General features: G+C 43.6%; 1 protein-coding gene and 1 pseudogene across 1 annotated transcript in view; both read left to right on the top strand.

The window, feature by feature from the left end:
• Positions 1-18,309, top strand: part of LOC135546333 (protein phosphatase 1L-like) — a 60,115-nt gene extending 41,806 nt beyond the window's left edge. Inside the window, exons 2-4 of the mRNA XM_064974672.1 lie at positions 7,022-7,220; positions 14,273-14,434; positions 16,128-18,309. Coding sequence (XP_064830744.1) covers positions 7,022-7,220; positions 14,273-14,434; positions 16,128-16,477 — 711 coding nt within the window. The 3' untranslated portion in view covers positions 16,478-18,309. The remainder of the gene's footprint in view (positions 1-7,021; positions 7,221-14,272; positions 14,435-16,127) is intronic.
• Positions 18,310-20,109: 1,800 nt separating this feature from the next.
• Positions 20,110-20,789, top strand: LOC135545382 (ADP-ribosylation factor-like protein 14; annotated as a pseudogene).
• The last annotated feature ends 2,065 nt before the right edge of the window (positions 20,790-22,854 follow it).

Genomic DNA, 22,854 nt, shown 5'->3' with positions numbered 1-22,854 from the left:
TGTTATGAACTTGAGTGAAGACCCAAAAGCGGTTTTAACAGAAAACAGAGTTCTTTAATGAAAAACAGGAATGGCATAAATCCTTTTCCAACGTTGTCAGCGGAACAAAAAGAACGTTAGTATAGTGCAGGATGCACCTGCCAGGCAGACTCCGACAGGACAGGACAAGGTGGAAGCAAACGAGACGACAGCTTGCTTCTGGCATCAAAAAACACAAACAAGAATCAGACACTGAAAGTAGCAGGAACAGAGAGAAAATAGAGACCTAATCAGAGGGGGAAGAGAGAACAGGTGGGGAAAGGGTGAATGAGCTAGTTAGGAGAGATGTAGAACAGCTGAAGAATGAGAGACAGAAGGTAACCTAAAAAGACCAGCAGAGAGAGACAGAGTGAAGAGAAAGGACAGGAACAGACATAACAAGACATGACACCACTATTGTTTTCACTATATATTTTACCTCTTGGGGATGTCATTCGAAAACAATGTTTGCTTTCACTGCTATGCAGATGACACACAGCTGTACATTTCAATGAAACATGGTGAAGCCCCAAAATTGCCCTCGCTAGAAGCCTGTGTTTCAGACATAAGGAAGTGGATGGCTGCAAATGTTCTACTTTTAAACTCGGACAAAACAGAGATGCTTATTCTAGGTCCCGAGAAACAAAGAGATCTTCTGTTGAATCTGACAATTCATCTTAATGGTTGTACAGTCGTCTCAAATAAAACTGAAGGACCTCGACGTTACTCTGGACCCTGCTCTCTCTTTTGACGATCCTTATCAAGACTGTTTCAAGGACAGCTTTTTTACATATACGTAAAAATCAGAAACATTCTGTCCAAATGCAGAAAAATTAATCCATGCTTTTGTTACTTCTAGGTTAGACTACTGCAATGCTCTACTTTCCAACTACCCGGACAAAGCATTAAATAAACTTCAGTTAGTGCTAAATACGGCTGCTAGAATCCTGACTAGAACCAAAAAATTTGATCATATTACTCCAGTGCTAGCCTCTCTACACTGGCTTCCTGTCAAAGCAAGGGCTGATTTCAAGGTTTTACTGCTAACCTACAAAGCATTAAATGGGCTTGCTCCTACCTATCTCTCTGATTTGGTCCTGCCGTACATACCTACACGTACGCTACGGTCACAAGACGCAGACCTAATTGTCCCTATAATTTCTAAGCAAACAGCTGGAGGCAGGGCTTTCTCCTATAGAGCTCCATTTTTATGGAATGGTCTGCCTACCCATGTGAGAGACGCAAACTCGGTCTCAACCTTTAAGTCTTTACTGAAGACTGATATCTTCAGTGGGTCATATGATTGAGTGTAGTCTGGTCCAGGAGTGTGAAGGTGAATGGAAAGGCTCTGGAGCAACAAACCGCCCTTGCTGTCTCTGCCTGGCCGGTTCCCCTCTTTCCACTGGGATTCTCTGCCTCTAACCCATTTACAGGGGCTGAGTCACTGGCTTACTGGTGCTCTTTCATGCCGTGCCTAGGAGGGGTGCGTCACTTGAGTGGGTTGAGTCACTGATGTGATTTTCCTGTCTGCGTTGGCACCCCCGCTTGTCTCAGGATGGTAAGTTGATGGTTGAAGATATCCCTCTAGTGGTGTGGGGGCTGTGCTTTGGCAAAGTGGGTGGGGTTATATCCTTCCTGTTTGGCCCTGTCAGGGGTTGTCATCGGATGGGGCCACAGTGTCTCCTGACCCCTCCTGTCTCAGCCTCCAGTATTTATGCTGCAGTAGTTTATGTGTCGGGGGCTAGGGTCAGTTTGTTATATCTGGAGAACTTCTCCTGTCTTATCCGGTGTCCTGTGTGAATTTAAGTATGCTCTCTCTAATTCACTCGGAGGACCTGAGCCCTAGGACCATGCCTCAGGACTACCTGGCATGATGACTCCTTGCAGTCCCCAGTCCACCTGGCCGTGCTGCTGCTACAGTTTCAACTGTTCTGCCTGTGATTATTATTATTTGACCATGCTGGTCATTTATGAACATTTGAACATCTTGGCCATGTTCTGTTATAATCTCCACCCGGCACAGCCAGAAGAGGACTGGCCACTCCTCATAGCCTGGTTCCTCTCTAGGTATCTTCCTAGGTTTTGGCCTTTCTAGGGAGTTTTTCCTAGCCACCATGCTTCTACACCTGCATTGCTTGCTGTTTGGGGTTTTAGGCTGGTTTTCTGTACAGCACTTTGAGATATCAGCTGATGTACGAAGGGCTATAAAAATACATTTGATTTGATTCAGTTAAAGGCACATGACAGCCTGCTCGGAGTTTGTCAAAAAGGACTCTCAGACCATGGGGAAACAAAATTCTCTGGTCTGATGAAACCAAGATTGAACTCTTTGGTCTGAATTCCAAATGTTATGTCTGGAGGAAACCTGGCACCATCCTTACAGTGAAGCATGGTGGAGGCAGCATCATGCTGTGGGGATGTTGTTCAGCGGCAGGGACTGGGAGACTAGTCAGGGTCGAGGGAAAAATGACCGGAGCAAAGTACAGAGAGATTCTTGATGAAAACCTGCTCCAGAGCACTCAGGACCTGACTGGGGCGAAGGTTCACCTTCCAACAGGACAATGACCCAAATCACACAGCCAAGACAACACATGAGTGGCTTCGGGACAAGTCTCTGAATGTCCTTGAGTGGCCCAGCCAGAACCTGGACTTGAACCCGATCTAACATCTCTGAAGAGACCTGAAAAGAGCTGTGCAGCAATGCTCCCGCTCCAACCTGACCGAGCGTAAGAGGATTTGCAGAGAAGTAATTCCCCAACTATTCCCCATACCCAAGAAGTCTTGAGACTGTAATCGCTGCTAAAGAGGCTTCAACAAAGTACTGAGTCAAGGGTCTAAATACTTATGTAAATATGATATACATTTGCAAACATTTTTAAATGTTTTTTGCGTTGTCGTTATGGGGTATTGTGTGTAGATTGAGGGGGAAAGACCATTTTTTAAATCAATTTTAGAATAAGGCTGTAACGAAATGTGGAAAAAGTCAAGGGTTTTGAATACTTTCCTATTGCACTGTATTTTTTTATTTTTTTACCCCTTTTTCTCCCCAATTTCGTGGTATCCAATTGTTGTAGTAGCTACTATCTTGTCTCATCGCTACAACTCCCGTACGGGCTCGGGGGAGACGAAGGTTGAAAGTCATGCGTCCTCCGATACACAACCCAACCAAGCCGCACTGCTTCTTAACACAGCGCTCCTCCAACCCGGAAGCCAGCCGCACCAATATGTCAGAGGAAACACCGTGCACCTGGCAACCTTGGTTAAGGCCCGCCACAGGAGTCGCTGGTGCGCGATGAGACAAGGACATCCCTACCGGCCAAGCCCTCCCTAACCCGGACGACACTAGGCCAATTGTGCGTCTCCCCACGGGCCTCCCGTTTGCGGCAGGTTAAGACAGAGCCTGGGCGCGAACCCAGAGTCTCTGATGGCACAGCTGGCGCTGCAGTACAGCGCCCTTAACCGGGAGGCCCCTTGCACTGTAAGTTTGACAGTAGTTTACAACAAAGTACAGCTGCCTTTCTGTGTTCCACTCCTTCATGTTGGACAACATTGGCACTGGGTAGCTAAGAGGTGAGCTGAGACGAGTGTCCCCCACATCTGTGTTCAATCAAAGATGGCCACAGACTCTTCCTTTATAGCATTCTATCCTCATTGTCAGCCTGGCCTTTGTCTCTTACTGATATCTGAATATCTCGCTCTTTGTCTCTGTACAAATAGAGAATATTTTTTAATGATGTACTTCAGCAAAGCTAATCCACTACCTTCCTTTCGCTCCCTCTACTTCCCGCTCTCTCGTCCTCTCTTTGTACAAATGGAGGATGTATTTTAATGATGTACTTCAGTTATGCTAGTTAACTGCCCCCTCTCCCTTTCTCACTCTGTTGGAGAAACAGCAGTTCAAATCAGACAGACCCACCCCCCTCCTTATGAAAAAATAACTTTCCCCCTTCCTTATCCATCATTAAACCTGGCAGTAGAGAAGCTGTTCAGTCCTCTGTCTTGCGGTACTATTCAGTCCCCCTCTCTCTTCCTACCTCAGTCAGCCTGAAGAGACGTACAGTATATAGCTCTCCCTGGATCTAATAACCTCACTGTCTGATGGATGTCTATGGTAAAGAGATCTGTCTGTTATCATTGGATGAGTGTGGATGGGATATGCATTTGGATTGGGCAAGGAATATGGTGATGGTATGGGGGGCAGAGGGGATTTGCAAAGTGTACATTGGGGGGGGGGGGGGGTCTTCAGTGTTTGGATATTTAAGGGGAGCTGTGTGTGTTCATGTGTGTAGGGAGGGGAAACTCCTTGTAGAACAAAGCTGAAGAACACTGGGCATACTCCCCTGTGTGAGGTGATAAATGTGTGTGTCTCATCAGGAGAGCATGTTTGCTGCCTTTTCATCTCTTTGCTGACAGACGCCTCTCTCCTATGATCTGCTGCGTTGTTGTTGCCTTGGTGAAGCATCGCCTCAAGGCCAACTCCCAATACATGGTCATTTTGCTCATTAGGCTAGGCTGTTGAGCCTTCTGCTACTGCCGTCCACCAATACATGGTCATTTTGCTCATTAGGCTAGGCTGTTGAGCCTTCTGCTACTGCCGTCCATGGCGTCTTTAAAAAATATAGATATTTTTTTTTACATTCAAAAACAAACGTATGCACACAAACGACAACATCTCCTCTGCCCAGACCCGCATGCTCACCCCCCCCCCCCATCCCTAGTGCCTGCATTATTGTTTGCCACATGGCCTTAAACAGATTGGTACAATTTTTCTTGGTCAAACGTGCTATTTCAATAATTAAACATTAGATTTTTCAATTGTGTTAATTAATGACTTCCACGTTTTTCGTACACATTTCTTTTCAAGGTGAGTGATGTCATTCTAACTGACAGACATGTAGAATGTTAGGAACTAAATCATTAAGAATACATCAAGTTAGGAACTAAATAATTCAGAATACATAAAGTTAGGAACTAAATACTTAGGCAGTAAATTAGGAACTAAAGATTGTTAAGCATAATTAGAGAATACGTAGTCCTGAAACCCGACTGCCATCAGACGGTGTGGTAGAATGATGTAGTTTGTGGCTATTGAAACCCTCCAGTCAGCACGCACACTAGTTAGTCACTGTAATGATTAAGATGTCCCTGCAGCAGCAGGACTGTCGGCTGCTGGAGTCGTGCGTGCCCACACCGCAGATAACACCACTCTGCTCTCTCACACACATCCTTCCATCATCCCTCCCTCCATCATCCCTCTCTCCATCCCTCCATCATTCCTCTCTCCATACTTCTGTCATCCCTCTCTCCATACTTCTGTCATCCCTATCTCCATCCCTCCATCATCCCTCTCTCCATACTTCTGTCATCCCTTTATTTTTCTCTCTCCACAGACCTCCCTTCTGCTCTTCATCACTGGACACAGCAAATAACACAGCCCAGATAAGTCACATACACACTCTGTCTGTCCAAACCGTGACTGCTGCCCCTTCATCTGTTTCCCCACCACCCCACTTTCTCCTTTCTGATCATATCTGGGTAATCGTAGACACGTTGACATCCCAGTAGGTCTAAAGTAGTGTACTACATGTGGTGTTGATCAGTGTGCAGGCAGTGGGAGTAGGACAGGTCAGAGGGTGCAGTGGGAGTAGGACAGGTAAGAGTAGATCAGGGATCAGAGGCTGAGCTCTTAACAGGTGTCTAATCATCCACTCTGTTACTTAACAGGATAACTAAGACATATCCCTGTGTTGTTTCTTTGTTTGTTTGCTTATCCAAGCTTTAATGGCTGTGTTCACTCACTCATATACACACACACTCACCGCTGCTCTTGGGATGTCTGAAAGGATGAATTGCCATGGTCAACCCAGACAGGCCTCGTAAGTCACAATAACAATGTTCCAAAGCAGCTATTCATGTGGTCATTACTGTCCCATGTAGTTCCTCCAGAAATACTTATCTTTCTCTCTCTGACCTCTGTTTATGATCCCTGCGGTCACTATGGTAACCACGGGAGGGAAGGAATGTCTGAGACTGCGTCACAAACGTCCCCATGCAGCTCCGAGAAAGGCCAGAGGAAGAGGCCTAGACGGCTATTCTACCCGTAGGCCTCTGTACCAAAGAGAACACAGAGGACTGAGGGGTTGTGGGAACAGCAGACAGAGGGGAAGGGGTCAGACACTGAGAGCAAGGGACATTCAGAGTGAGGGAGAGAGTCAGAGAGAGAGATGGTGAGGGAGAGTCGGAGAGAGATATTGTGAGGGAGAGTCAGAGAGAAAGTGAAGCGAGTTGAAATGTTTGGCAGAGGTTTCAGAATGATGAGGCTCAGGCACTGTCTGCGGCCCTTGACCTCGTATACAGACGTCAAGCCCCTTGATAATCAGCCAGGCCACAACATGGCTGAAACAAGGCTAGTGAATGGGAACATGGCGAGGCAATATAACAGGCCAAAAAACCCTCATTAGCTTACACTGCCATCTTTCTCTTTTGGCTCGGCTTGAATCTCTCTCCCTCTCTCTCGCTCTCTGGCCATGTTTCAGGAAAGGAGTTGAGAAATGAGCCAATCTTTTTGCCGGGAAGCGTTGCATATTTGCCCGTAAAAGGGTGTGCAGTGCCGTTATCATCTGGCTGAAATGGATAGGGGAGGGTTGAGTTTCTCTTGCTCAGCTGTATTCCACAGCGGAGGGAGGTGAAGCGTGTTTGGCTAGTGGTGTAGTTTCTCCCCCTCATCTCTGGCTTTTTATCTCCTGCTTTATTTGAGTTTCAGCAAGGAACGAAGGACAGCCAGGTCACCGCTACTGTAGCCTCTGTCTTCTCCCCCAAGTGTGTGTGTGTGTGTGTGTGTGTGTGTGTGTGTGTGCTCGCATGCACTGTAGTCACACAAAAAGTTTGATGCTGCGAGGCAGAGCTGTGAACATCACTTGGCTTACAGTTTACACCATACTTAACTCTGACTTCAGTATAGCCAGCTCACTGTAGCCCTCTCTCCCCTCCCTCTTCCTCCCAGGCGGCGGCTGACTTTGCCAAGGCCCATCTGTCTGAGGCGTTGCGTCAGCAGCTCCTGAGCTACGACCGAGAGAAGGAGAAAGAGAAGGATGAGAAGGAGCGCAGCGATGGTCTGTCCTATCCCTCCATTCTGGAGCAGCAGATCCTGGCTCTGGACAGGGACATGTTGGACAAGCTGTCAGCCGTCTACAACGAAGCAGGTCAGAGGGCAGGGCAGCCAGGGGTTAAAGGTCACAGCCACACCTCTGTGGGCAGACAGCTGCCCCTAGCCACTAATCTAGCAACAGTTTATACCTTAATCCTGAATTTAACCATTCAAGGGAATTATTTTAATTATTTCACACAAACTTCGCAAAGAAATAGAATGACTAGGCTAGAATATGTAGAGTTGACTTAACTTTTAGTTGGATGCGTCAGTCTTGAGATCCGTGTTCTACAGTGACCACAATTCTTTGTTTTGGATTGATTGCACTCATTTCTGCATGCTTAAAAAGTGTTGTCTAACACGTAGGCTGTGAAAAATGCACAAATGATGGCTCTGGTATGTTTGGGGACAGGGCAGAGAGTTTGTTGAAATAGCTGTGGTGTTTGTGAGAGTTAGTGGAAATTAAGTCTGTATAAATAGCTGTGGTTCAAGGGTGTGTGTTTGTGCGTTCATTTGTGCGTGTGTGTGTGTGTGTGCGTGCACGTAAGTGTATGCATTAGTTTTTGTGTACATGGGTGGGGTAGGCTAGGTGCAGACATGGGTGTCTCTTGGACTTTTCTAAGGAAGGATCCCATTACTCGTGCAATGTTTGCTCACATGGGGTTGCCCATTCCTACTCTTGTTGTTTTTGTAGGAGCCCTAAATTTCGTCTTGCATAGAGTTTCTGAGTTTACAGTGGGCTCAGGCTCCGGCCGTGCTGCTATTAAAATACAGCTTTATCTTCATCAGACATGTAGCAATTATCTCTTCTGATTCCAAAGAGAAAAGAGGGAGTGAGATGGTGCCCACGCTGCCTCTCCTCAGGGGGGCTTGACAGATACAGTGCCTTCAGAAAGTATTCATATACCCTTGACTTATTCTACATTTTGTTAAAGCCTGAATTCAAAATGGATAAAATTTATGTTTTTTTTCTCACCCATCTACACACAATACCCCATAATGACAAAGTGAAAACATGTTGTTTTTTCTTTTATTGCAAAATTTATTAGAAATGAAATGGGAAAATATCTAATTTACGTAAGTATTCACAACCCCGACTAAATACATTGTAGAAGCACATTGAGAGTCTTTCCAGGTAAGTCTCTAAGAGCTTTCTACACCTGGATTGTGCAATATTTGCCCATTTATTCTTTAAAAATCCTTCAAGCTGTGTCATTGGTTGTTGATCATTGCTAAACAACTATTTTCAGGTCTTGCCCTAGATTTTCGAGCAGATTTAAGTCAACTGTAACTCTGCCACTCAGGAACATTCACTGTCTTCTTGGTAAGCAACTCCAGTGTAGATCTGGCCTTGTGTTTTAGGTTATTGTTCAGCTGAAAGGTGAATTCATCTCCCAGTGTCTGGTGGAAAGCAGACAACCAGGCTTTCCTCTAAGATTTTGCTTGTGCTAAGCTCTATTCTGTTTATTTTATATCCTGAAAAAGTCTCTAGTTCTTAACGATTACAAGCATACCCATAACATGATGCAGCCACCACTATGCTTGAAAATATGGAGAGTGGTACCCAGGAATGTGTTGTATTGGATTTGCCCAAAACAACTTTTTTTCTTGAATACAATGTTAATTGCTTTACTACATTTTTTACAGTTTTACTTTAGTGCCTTATTGCCAACAGGATGCATGTTTTGGAATATTTTTATTCTGTACAGGCTTCCTTCTTTTCACTCTGTTATTTAGGTTAGTATTGTGGAGTAACTACAATGTTGTTGAGCCATCCTCAGTTTTCTCCTATCACAGCCATTCAACTCTTCACTGTTTTAAAGTCACCATTGGCCTCATGGTGAAATCCCTGAGTGGTTTTTCTTCCTCACCGGCAACTGAGTTTGTAGTGACTGGGTGTATTGATACAACATCCAAAGTGCAATTAATAACTTCACCATGCTCAAAGGGATATTCAATGTTTTGTTATAAAAAAAAAAGTTTTACACCCATCTACCAATATGTGCCCTTCTTTGCAAAGAATTGGAAAGCCTCCCTGGCCTTTGGTTGAATCTGTTTAAAATTCACTGCTTGACTGAGGGACCTTACAATTATCTGTATGTGTGGGGTACAGTGATGAAGTAGTCATTCAAAAAGTCCATGCAACTTATTAAACAAATTTGCATTCTTGAACTTATTTATACTTACCATAAAGGGGTTGAATACTTATTGATGAGACATTTCAGCTTTTCCTCAAAAACATTTTTTTTTGTAAAAATGTCTAAAAACATAATTGCACATTGACATTATGGGGTATTGTGTGTGTGTGTGTAGGCCAGGGACAAAAGAAATCGCAAATGTATCAATTTAAATTCAGGCTGAAACACAACAAAATGTGGAAAAGTCAAGGGGTGTGAATATCTCTGAAGGCCCTATACATGGGGTGAGAGGGTATAGAGTTACATAAAAGGGAAAGAGGACAAAAAGAGAACAAAAGGCTGGACAGGGAGACAAAGGGCCAGTGTATGGAAAGGCGAGAAAAAGATGTGAGGTTGGGGGAGAAAGCGAGAGAAGAGGGTGTTAGCCAAGGGACAAAAATAGGGATGAGACAGTGATATGATGAAGAGATGACAGAAGGTGATACTGAAAGGGGAAGGGTGTAGTCCTGAACTCCTAGAGAGGGAAGGAGCGAGAGATGGATCTCCATCCGTCTTCACCTCCACCCACACTCATCTAGCACCTACAGGACCAAAGAGCAGTGGGAGGGAAAGCCTTGAGGGAGAGTGCGTGGGGAAGAGAAGTTGTCACCACAGATGCACTGATGGTTTATTCAGAATGTAGGGAAGAGAAAAGAGAGCTAAAATATTCATGATAAGCTGGCAGTAAAGACTCCCTTCACACACTGCGATTTCAGGAATGCAGCACACGGAACGTCTCTGCCTCTCCACGCATTCCTGATCCTGACATTCTACCTTAATGTTCAGAGTGGGAGGTGGAGAAAGAGGGAGAGTCCGAGAGAGAGGAAGAGAACAAACTAGTAAGAGATTGAGAGAGAGGGTGTCTACGGAATATTTACATAACAAAAATATAAACGCAAATATACAAAAATATAAACACAACATGCAACCGTTTCAAAGATGTTTACATGACTTGGAATACAGATATGCATTTGTTGGTCACAGATACCTTAAAACAAATGGGCCACACATTGGGCCTCAGGATATCATCCCAGTATTTCTGTGCATTCAAATTGACATTTGCTAAAATGCGATTGTGTTCATTGTCCGTAGCTAATGCCTGCCCATACCATAGCCCCACCGCCACCATGGGTTTGTCACAATGATGACAAACCACTCGCCGACACGATGACATACACATGGTCCTCGGTTGTGAGGCCGGTTGGACGTATTGCCATATTCTCTAAAACAACGTCGGAGGCAGCTTATGGTAGAGAAATTAACATTTAAATTCTCTGGCAACAGATCATGCTGTTTAATTAGCTTCTTGATATGCCACACCTGTCAGGTGGATGGATTTTCTTGGCAAATGAGAAATGCTCACTAACAGGGATGTAAACACATTTATTTGAGAAAAAAAACATTTGAGAAAAGCTTTTTGTGTGTATGGAACATTTCTGTAATATTTTATTTCAGCTCATGAAACATTATTATTAACTTTATTATGAGGTGGAGAGTGCGGGTGGGAGAGAGCGGGTGGGAGAGAGCGATGGAGTGTTCCTTGTAGAGTGTACAGAACACTATAGTAGTTTATTCACAGCACAGAACCTCACATGACTCAGATGAGTGTGTAATTGAATGAGTGGCTGGTATAAAAGGGCCATTCAAGCTGTCAGTCACATTCTACCGGAGGTCATGTGACACCCTGATTGGAAAAGTAGAATGGACCGGTGTTGAACCCGAGACCGTAAGTTAACTCACGGGCTGGGGGCGGCAGTTGACTTTTAAGGTACTCCCAGGCAAGGTTACTCCTCCTGCTGCGTGCCCACTTAGCGAAGGTACTACCGCTGTTAAACTAATTTACATTTTAGTAATTTATCAAACGCTCTTATCCAGAGTAACTTATAGTAGTGAGTGCATACATTTTCATACTGGTCCCCCGTGGGAAACGAACCCACAACCTTGCATTGCAAGCGCCGTGCTCTACCAACTGAGCTACACGGGACCACTCGCCATTCCTTTGACCTCCTACACTCCGGAGCAACCCCAGCTGCTGATATAAATCTCTATTGTGTGATCTGCTTCAACCTCCAAGTCTAGTGGAAAAGACTAAACTAGCCCATCCACTGATCCAGTCCCATCTGCCTTCTTCTCGCACATCCCACCCTCTTTCCCACCCCTCCGTCCCTCCCAAGCAGCATGACCTGTTGATTCCCAGACAGGTTACAACTGTCCCTCCTAGACCCATTCTGTTCATTTATCCTCCCATATTTCACTCCCCCCTTTCTTTGGACAACAGTAAAGATTAAGATTGAGCCCAAAGATAATCTTAGTGTAAAGCTACACTACATAAAAAATAAATTAAAAATGCTTTTGTGTTTCAAAGCATTAGCAAATGACTATCATCATGACGGAAGTGAGTGCTACGGGGCGATAGTTTAGCTCAGATACCTTAGCTTTCTTGGGAACAGGAACTATGGTGGCCCTCTTGAAGCATGTGGGAACAGCAGACTGGGATAGGGATTGATTTTGTCCGTAAACACACCAGCCAGTTGGTCTGAGCATGCTCAGGAGGACGCGGCTAGGGATGCCGTCTGGGCCGGCAGCCTTGCGAGGGTTAACACGTTTAAATGTTTTACTCACGTTGGCTGCGGTGAAGGAGAGTATGCAGGTTTTGGTAGCGGGCTGTGTCGGTAGCACTGTTTTGTCCTCAAAGTGAGCGAAGACGTTGTTTAGTTTGTCTTGGAGCAAGACATCAGCGTCCGCGACGGGGCTGGTTTTCTTTTTGTTGTCTGTGCTTAACTGTAGACCCTGCCACATTCCTCTCGTGTCTGTGCCGTTGAACTGCGACTCTACTTTGTCTCTATAATGATTGCCTTGCGGAGGGAATAGCTACACTGTTTATATTCGGTCATGTTTCCTGGTTGCCTTGCCCTGATTTTAAAACAATGGTTCACACTTTCAGTTTTGCGCGAATGCTGCCATCAATACACGGTTTCTGGTTGGGGAAGGTTTTAATAGTTGCTGTTGGTACAACATCACCGATGCACTTGCTAATAAACTCGTATTGAATCAGCGTGTACATCAATGTTGTTTTCGACGCAATCTGGAACATATCCCAGTCCACGTGATCGAAGCAATCTTGAAGCATGGAATCAGATTGGTCGGACCAGCGTTGAACAGACCTCAGCACGGGTGTTTCCTGTTTTAGTTTGTCTATAGGCTGGGAGCAACAAAATGGAGTCGTGGTCAGATTTTCCGAAAGGAGGGCGAGGGATGGCTTTGTATGCGTCACGGAAGTTAGAGTAACAATGATCCAGAATTTTCCCAGCACCGGTCGCGCATTCGATGTGCTGATAAAATTTAGGGAGCCTTGTTTTCAGATTAGCCTTGTTAAAATCCCCAGCTACAATAAATGCAGCCTCAGAGGATGTATGGGGAAGCCATATGTTTTTTTTTAAGTGGGTAGACAATGTCATGGACATAGTCATGCGCACACACTAAAGTAGACTATTTGGAGAAGTTGACGTGCCCAGGCCATAACTAATGCTCAGCAAAAAGAGATCGGAACATGGTAGAGCCTAACTAATTGAAGAAGCGAGCTAGCCTAGGTTTGTTAGGTCAATTGAAGACATGAACTAGCGCAGATATGCTAGGCTAATTGGAGAAGTCAACCTGTGTAGGTATCCTTGGCAAATTGAAGAAGTGAACTAGCAAAGGTATGCTAGGCTAATTTGGAGAAGTTAGTCTGTGTAGATATGCTAGGTTTAATTGGAGTTGTGGATGTGCACAGGGTAAAGTTTAGCAAATCAGAGTGCTATGTCTGTGCTAGGATGATGGTTTCAATGGAGAAGGGTAGGTGTGTGTCTGTGCGGCTCGTGAAGCTAATTGGGGAAGGGTGCGCTTGCAGGGCAGTGCAGCCCATTTTCTCCATCACCTGATAACCTGATAAAAATAATTAGCTGGACGGTATGGGACAGAGGTGCCAGCTGAACACCGGAGCAGGAGAGGATTAGGCACACACAGAGATGAAAAGATAGAATAGCTAACTTTTTGTCTCCCACCTTCCCTTGTTTCTTCTGTCACTCTCGTGTGTGTGTGTCGGTTTTCTCAGTTTGTTTTGTCATTTTCCCCTCACTCAAAGCTATACGTGGGAATAATTAAATCACTGTCCTGCTGAGAAGTAATCTAATTTTCCTCACTCTCTCTCTCTCTCCTTCCCCTTTTATTCACCATCTCTCTCTCTCTGCATCTCTTCCCACTTTATTTCTTGGTCAGCTTCAAGCGGCTCTGTGCATCTTTTCTGCTAAATGATTGAAGTGAATGAAAAAACACATCACCAGGGATCTGGACCTGTTTAATTTCCTCACTAAGCCCTCAAACTGCAGAGTATATCACAATCAAGTATGGACATGCGAGGTGGAAACTAAAGGCAGGTTCAGTTCATTCAACCTCCCCTCATTCACTCTCTCTGCCATTCCCAAAGCTTCTCTCCTCCTTGGGGTGGTCCAGTCAGACGTCCCCATCCCCCCTATGTTCTGAGTTGTGTGGTGTGCAAACAGACAGATGGTCAAACAGACTGGTCTGTTCTCACTGCAGGGCCTTGGATCTCAGACAATGGGATTCAGTCTCAGCCCAGAGACTGGGAAACCAAACAAAGAAGGGAAAGGGAGAAGACAAGTAGAAGAGGACAAGCAGAACCTATATAGATCACGTGTCAAACTCATTCCACGGAGGGCCGAGTGTCTGTGGGTTTTCGCTCCTCCCTTATACTTTGTTTGTTGAACTAAGGTCACTGATTAGAGGAACTTGCCTCACCTGGTTAGAATGAGGTTGACGCCCCTGCTATAGTGTGTCTTTGGCAGTCTTTGACAATAGGATGTTCAAGTTCTATTCTAGACCAACATGGAAGTATTATTTTTCTCCTCCTCTTCTATCCTGCCTCTCTCAGGTACCACATGTCTGGTGGCCCTGCTGTCTGATAAAGAGTTGACGGTGGCGAACGTTGGCGACTCGCGCGGAGTCCTCTGTGACAAAGACGGCAACGCCATCGCCCTGTCACATGATCACAAGCCCTACCAGCTCAAAGAACGCAAGAGGATCAAGAAAGCTGGTAAGCAAAAGAACATGCCTTAATAACTGGTTTAGGATCAGTTCTCTCCACCACTAGCCCTGATCTTAAACATTATAGATGAAACTACACAACTATCCCTGGTTCAGCTGTTATATTGTAGCTATACTGAGGTGTAAAAACCAAGCCTCTGCCAAATTAAGATTTTAAGAAATTATAATCAGGAGCAGTATCATGACTTCGCACGACCTTGATCTCAGATTATTATCTTAATGTTTCCTTGATTTCAGTATAGCTCTAACCACAGGTAGCCTAGTGGTTAGAGCGATGGGCCAGTAATTGAAAGGTTGGTGGAACGAATCCTCGAGCTGACAAGGTAAAAACTCTGTCGTTCTGCCCCTGAACAAGGCAGTTAACCCACTGTTCCCAGGCCGTCATTGTAAATAAGAATTTGTTCAAAACTGACTTGCCTAGTTAAATAAAGGTTACATTTTTTAATATATATATATATATACAGTGGTACAAAAAAGTATTTAGTCAGCCACCAATTGTGCAAGTTCTCCCACTTAAAAAGATGAGGCCTGTAATTTTCATCATAGGTACACTTCAACTATGACAGACAAAATGAGAAAAAAAATCCAGAAAATCACATTGTAGGATTTTTAATGAATTTATTTGCAAATTATGGTGGAAAATAAGTATTTGGTCAATAACAACATTTTATCTCAACACTTTGTTATATACCCTTTGTTGGCAATGACAGAGGTCAAACGAAAATTACAGTCTTCTCTCATTTTTAAGTGGGAGAACTTGCACAAAAGGTGGCTGACTAAATACTTTTTTGCCCCACTGTATATATGAGATCAGGGGAGCCAGTGAGTGAGGAATGGAATGCACTCCAAGAAAGCCCCCAAAATGTCTACAGAGCCCATTAGCCTGTGATGTAATTATCATTTTTATACTGTTTCATATTCTCCTTTATGTGAATGTGATTTTGATTAAATTTAGCCTTCAGTCAGATGAGTAACAAATCAAGTAGGACACTACTCTTATTGATGGCTGTCCATAGCTCACCATCTACAGGTTGCTGTGGGTAGTGGAGCTCCAAATAAGTAATGACAGCAAATTACACACAAACTGGGTAAGCTAGTTGGCTAGCGGTTTCCAATAACTGACTTAAATAACTGTGTCAGTGGTCATATGTTCACACCAGCTGCCATGACTGTCTACATCTGCTCTGTCATTATTATGACAGGGCAATTTATATAGCTATTATGATGCAGGGTTCAAGTTCAGGGTAACCCCGTTTCCCTCCCGTTGAGTATGGCTTCCAAGTAAAGCCTTTTATCCAGCGTGTTACTCTGATTCCTCTTCATGGGTAATTATCTGGTGCTCTGGCAGTGGGAGAGAATACAAACACACAGAGACGCGCAGGCAGGGTTGCGCAGACCTCTGTGTGTACTGTTTATTGTTCTGCTTTACTTCAGTATGTGAACTGTCCAATAGAAACCATTCTGTCAGTGAAAAGATGTTAAACCAAAGAAACGGTTGGTGCGCTGATCCATAGATACATTTTTTTCACCCTCAAAGGCTTGATACTGTTGTTGATAAAGATTCATGGATCTGCTCATGGGCTTAGGAACACAATGCATTTTATCTCTTCATCCCGTCTGCTGTAACTAAAAGCCATCGGTTTCTCCTCTTGTCCTCTCTCTCCCCATCCTCCCCCCTTCAGGTGGCTTCATCAGTTTCAACGGTTCGTGGCGTGTTCAGGGCATCCTGGCCATGTCTCGCTCGCTGGGCGACTACCCTCTGAAGAACCTGAATGTGGTCATCCCTGACCCTGACATCATGACCTTTGACCTAGATAAGCTGCAGCCAGAGTTTATGATCCTGGCATCAGACGGGCTGTGGGATGCGTTCAGCAACGAGGAGGCCATTCGCTTCATCAAAGAGCGTCTTGACGAACCCCACTTTGGCGCCAAGAGCATCGTCCTGCAGTCTTTCTACCGCGGGTGCCCAGACAACATAACTGTCATGGTGGTCAAGTTTAAAGGTGCCGGTGGCAAGGCCACAGAGCAGTAGACCTACTGATGCATCCAAACGAGAGATCTATATTATATATGTACTGTATGTATATGCACAGGTTTAAGAGAAAAGACAAAACAAGCCCGCAGTTTTTGGAGCGAGAACTGTTTGTATCGAAGATATTTACAGAAATTAGCCGTTCACCACCATAATGCAAACACTAAAACGTACACTTACAAATTCACTCACTCCGACAGTCACTTTTTTTTCCCCCTTCAATCTACATAACGTGTCATTTTTGTTTTTAGTTTTTTTAAGCAGTCATATCCTCCAGGCCCTATACTGAGTCACTGTTTTGCATAAGAGGTACACTGAGATATTGACATCATTTGAAGTCGAGGCAGTAGTTTACATCTCTGAGAGAACCTTTATCAACAGATGTCTCATCTGATTGGTGCTTACATACATCAGAGCACCTGTAACTGGGCACCTGTTTGGTCAGCCGGAGGGGCTAAATAGTTTGTATGTTTTCAAGAGAGCTGAGACTAGACAAACTTAACTGTGTTCTCTTCTGTTTTGTCTGGCATGGCCTATTTCGGGGGAGGGCCAATTAAACAGACAATGTGACTGATTGGATTTAAATTGCATTTGGAGATACGTACATGCTCTGCAGTCCTAATCCTGCTGCATGCGTGAGTGCATCATATCAAATGAGTCTTATAGAAATCACATTCAGTTTGATGATTCACTGTCCCCCCTTGATTTCTAATGTTCTGTCATTCTAAACATTCCATCTTGTTTGTCGGCTCCATAGACTTTAAAACCAGTCCGTTCCCGATCTCCATGTTGATTTTTGACCTGCAGTTGAGTACCCCCCCCCCCCCCCCAAATGGCTGCACTGAAAATTGCAATTGTATTTTGAAGTTCTGAAGTTCATTGGTACTAAATATAATATTCCTTTCCTCATTCATGCAAACTAGTAATGATATCATTTATGCCTGTCTGTCAACAACAATCTGTGTATAACCCTCTGCCCAGAATGCATTTCTATAACTCTAATCCCAGAGTTAACCCTGATCTAGGAATGAGTGGCACTTTGACAAAAGTTGCACAAATGTTTGCGCCATGCTGTTATTGTGATGTCAGTCTTTTTGAATTAAGTATACAAATACATTTTCACAGGCGCGATGGCATTGTACTGTTTGAATAGTCTATACGTCTTTTATTCTTATCATTGGCAGCCGATTGTCTTTCTGAAGTTGGGTTTCGTTCTATGGTCTCATGCTCCCTCTACATCAGGGTTCTCTGGGGTGGGAGAGTACACAATAAAAAGACCCATGTCACTGCCTATCATATTGTACAGTTAACTTTAAGTTTTTCTGTCAACTGACGGACTCAACGTAATATGAAGCCTTTGAATGAAATATGTACTTGTTGCCTTATTTTTTAAAATACACATTTCCTCATTTGTTGCCAAAACGAACTCCTTGGTTTCTAATTTAACGTTTGACATGCCATTCACATCGCATGTAGATATCATATGTCACGTATATAATACCATCACAGATGTCTCCATGAGACAAGGAAGTGTATCATGAATGTACATGCTGTTCCCATGTTATTCTCCCCCTCCACATCTGCAATGAAGAAAGCAATGCACCAACTCTTTGGTAGATTAACAAAAGCAGTATGTACTAGACTAGTATGTTTTTGTGCTTTTTCAGTTGTACATTCTTCCAAAATAATGTATGTTACAGAATGTTTGTGGACTTTGTATTTGTTTTTGTTGAATTTAAGAAACTGTAAAAAATAAATCTGTGAATTTTAAGAAAATCAAAGGATGATAACAATAAAAGGATTAATGATCATAATTGTCTTTCGTCTTCATTAATGGGAGAAAAAACTGATGTTGATTTTGAGAGATCTGCAAGTACATTATTTCAATGACCATGCTTAATAGTGCTGGTGAGTAGCGTAAAGAAGCCTGATCATGCCACCTGTTGGTTTGTCACCAGCACTTGTTTTGTATGGTATTTTTATTGGATTTTGTACAGTAAATGGGATACATGGTGGTAGATGTTGACTGGGTAAATCCAGGTAACACTTTACATTAAGGTGTACTTTAAATTATTTATAATGGGCTTTATGTATTTTATACATTTGTAATTATTTGTTTTATAAATCTAAACTGTTAAAATACATTGTTTTTTGATCTGACTATGTGCCCTGTTTTCAGCATTTTGAACTGCACTGTGTATAATGAACAATAATATAAATGCAACATAACAATTTCCAAGAGTTTGCTAAATTCATAAGCAAATCAGTCAATTTAAATTAATTAGGCTCTAATCTATTGATTTTCCATGACTTGGCAGGAGTGCAGCCATGGGAGGGCATAGGCCCACCCACTGGGGAGCCAGGCCCAGCCAATCAGAATGAGTTTTTCTCCACTAAAAGGCTTTATTACAGACAGAAATATTCCCCCCTCTGACGATCCCGCAGGTGAAGAAGCCGGATCTGGGTTGAGTCCTGGGCTGGGGTGGTTACATGTGGTCTGCGGTCTTGGGGCCAGTTGGATGTACTGTGAGGTGGCCTATGGTAGAGACATGAACATTCAATTATCTGGCAAAAGCTCTGGTAGACATTCCTGCAGTCAGCATGCCAATGGCACACTCCCTCATCTATGACAAAACTGCACATTTTAGCGTGGCCTTTTATTCCTAGCACAAGGTGCACCTGTGTAATGATCATGCCATTTAATCAGCTTATTGATATGCCACACTTGTCAGGTGGATGGATTATCTTGACAAAGGATAAAATGCTCACAAACAGGAATGTGAACACATTTGTGCCAACATTTGACTGAAATAAGCTATCTGCGCGTATTAAACATTTCTTGAAACTTTTATTTCAGCTCATGAAACATGAGATCAACACTTTACATGTTGTTCATATTTTTGTTCAGTGTAGATAAATGGGTGTAGCCTTAGCCTATGATATACAATATATATGATTTACTATATGATTTTACTGGTGATCCTAATCATGACATTTATGTTTGAACAATAGACCAGCCTATTTATATGGGGAGCTATGAAAGTTCTCATGCTATGCTGCCTGAAATCAACACCCTCAGCCAACTTCGCTAAATGGTTTTGTTGTGACGGAGTGCTGGTCTGGCATGTTGTGGCTTCAAAGATACTGTAACTGTATGATGTAACCCATTAATCATACAGGCCAGATGAGTACCCATGACCTACTGGTCTAAAACTGTCACTCTGATGCCATTTCCAGGAGAAGGTCAATCAAGAAGGAACACAGACCCCCCTACGCCCTAAAAAGGACTTCCTGCTGAGTTTGATGGTCTGAAGCAGGTGACTCTCAGCGGTGCAATAGTAATAGAAGACACAGAGACTCTAACCCGAACCATCACCAGCTGAAAGCTGCGTAATGACTTGGGCATCTTACTAAAACGGGGGGCGAGGTCTTGCTGCAACCCTCTGTGTACATAAGCCATTCAGATTTGCACCGTGCCTTTATAAGAGGGGATTCATCACAGCCAGAACTTACAGAGCTGAGCACAGAGTAACTGCAGGCAGGGCAGGGCATTGCTGCACAGAGCTGAGGCAGCAACAATAACACAAGCCAGCCTTCATCTCCAGACAACAGGGCCTGTGTTTGGGTTGAGCATGGGACTGCATGGATCTAAGCATGCTCAGGTTGTGATGCTGGGCCTGGACGGCTCAGGGAAGTCCACCCTGCTCTACACGCTCAAGTAAAGCGAGTAGAGATGCTGGAGACGGAAGCAAGGGGTCTGGGGTTGGCCATATGGGACGTGGTAGGCCAGCAGAGGATGAGGCCCCACCGGAAGCACCACTGCCTGGGCACGGAGGTCCTGGTGTTTGTGGTGGACAGCTGGGACCGCAGGCATCTGGAGGAGGCAAAGGGCTCCATCAGGTAATACTTTTTTATTCAAAGTAAAACTTTTTTATACAATTCAGCCAAATCCTGATATATGAATGTAAATAAATTACAGGTCATATCCAGTTCTCTTTCTTGTCATATTGGGCCATGTAGTTATTGGGTATAATAATGTGTATACTAATCTTTTCACCCAACAGGTGCTGAGGAGTGAGAGTCTAAAGAGCATTCCTCTGGTGGTGCTGACCATTAAGCAGGACCTCAGCAAGCCCACAGGAGATCACCCACAGATTGGACCTGAGCATGGTGTGGGAATAAGGACTGGTTTGTCCAGCGGTGCTCTGGGAGGACTGGCTTGGGCCTGGAAGGCTTCAGAAGGGTTGCCTATCTGTTGAAGACTTCGCTAAAGCAGACTGAGGAGGATATAAATATATATTTTTTTATTTAACCTTTATTTAATTAGGCAAGTCAGTTAAGAATAAATTCTTATTTACAATGACAGCCTACCCCGGGGAAAACCCTAACCAGGACGACACTGGGCCAATTGTGCGCCACTCTATGGGACTCCCAATCACAGCCGGTTGTGATACAACCTGGAATCGAACCAGGGTCTGTAGTGCCGCCTTTAGAACTAAGTTGCAGTGCCTTAGAACGCTGCGACACTCGGGAGGATATAAAGAACACAATAAAACAACCGAAACCCAAAGCCATAACAATGATGACCGAGACAAAAGGACTGGGCTGCAGCTAAGACCAGTGACTAAAAAACTCTGTGGATGGGTATAATAATCTCCCTTGGATTATTTCGTATTCTTCTTCAGGATTATGTTGAGCAGAGTAGGTTAAGATTCAGAATGCCCAGTGTTGGTTCATTCTGACCCACTCATACTTGAATATGGGAATAAGACTCTCCAGAACAAACGTGAGATCACAATGTATCTCACGCTGAAAGCTAGTATTTTGCACGTTTGCTGATTATTCAAAAGTGTGAATTTCTGCATTTTCTTGTCATTTTTTAAGTATACGGCAGCAGCTACTCTTCCTGGGGTCCATCAAAATTAAGGCAGTTTATACCATTTTAAAAACATTACAATACATTCACAGATTTCACAACACACTGTGTGCCCTCAGGCCCCAACTCCAACACTACCACATATCTACAGTACTAAATCCATGTGTATGTGTGTGTATGTTATCGTGTGTGTGTGTATGCATGTGTCTGTGCTAAACTTTGTTGCTTCACAGTACCCGCTGTTCCATAAGGTGTCTTTTAATCTGTTTTTAAATCTAATTTTACTGCTTTGATCAGTTACTTGATGTGGAATAGAGTTGCATGTAGTCATGGCTCTATGTAGTAATGTGCGCCTCCCATAGTCTGTTCTGGACAAGAGGACTGTGAAGAGACCTCTTGTGGAGTATGAATGGGTGTCCAATCTGTGTGCCAGTCGTTTAGACAGACAGCTCGGTGCATTCAACATGTCAATACCTCTCATAAATACAAGTGATGAAGTCAATCTCTCCTCCAATTTGAGCCAGGAGAGATTGACATGCATATTATTAACATTAGGTCTCTGTGTACATCCAAGGGCCAGCCGTGCTGCCCTGTTTTGAGCCAATTGCAATTTTCCTAAGTCCTTCTTTGTGGCACCTGACCACACGACTGAACAGTAGTCAAGGTGAGACAAAACTAGGGCCTGTAGGACCTGCCTTGTTGATAGTGTTGTTAAGAAGGCAGAGCAGCGCTTTATTATGGACATACTTCTCCTCATCTTAGCTACTGTTTTATCAATATGTTTGACCATGACAGTTTACAATCCAGGGTTACTCCAAGCAGTTTAATCATCCCAATTTGCTCAATTTCCAAATGATTTATTACAAGATTTAGTTGAGGTTTAGGGTTTAGTGAACGTTTTGTCCCAAATACAATGCTTTAAGTTTTAGAAATATTTAGGGCTAACTTATTCCTTGCCACCCACTCTGAAACTAACTTTAACTCGTTAAGTGTCATTTCAGTCGCTGTGGTTTAGAAATTACAAGTTTAGTAAAAGTAGTAGTCGGCCTATACCAAATACACTAATTGAGAGATCTCAAAATAGTGTGTAGGAGCTGTGGATTAGAATGATAAATATGTCCCAAAACAGTGCTTCCATAATGGTATGTCCCATACAGTTCAATTGGCTCTGTAACATCCAATTTAGTTTTAGTTCGGTGTTCAACCTTCAAGAATCTACATAAGTGGGACACATCATTATTTTGATAAAACTGGAGAACTTTGCACTTTAGACAACTTGATACTGCCCTGGAAATATTAATTAAGTGTTCAGCAAATGGACCTGCAGGTATGTTGGCCTATACACTATGAAGCTCACTATAATGCCCAACATAGTTGTTTTATGTTGAAAACAACATATTTGATGTTATATATATATATATATATATCTTACTTTCGCCAATTATAACAGTCATAGCTAACGTTACCGACTAACGTTAACTTACTGTTGTAATGTTACTAG

The sequence above is a fragment of the Oncorhynchus masou genome, chromosome 9, assembly GCF_036934945.1.
Source record: "Oncorhynchus masou masou isolate Uvic2021 chromosome 9, UVic_Omas_1.1, whole genome shotgun sequence".
Lineage (NCBI taxonomy): Eukaryota > Metazoa > Chordata > Actinopteri > Salmoniformes > Salmonidae > Oncorhynchus > Oncorhynchus masou.
This window is presented reverse-complemented; position numbering and strand designations above follow the sequence as displayed.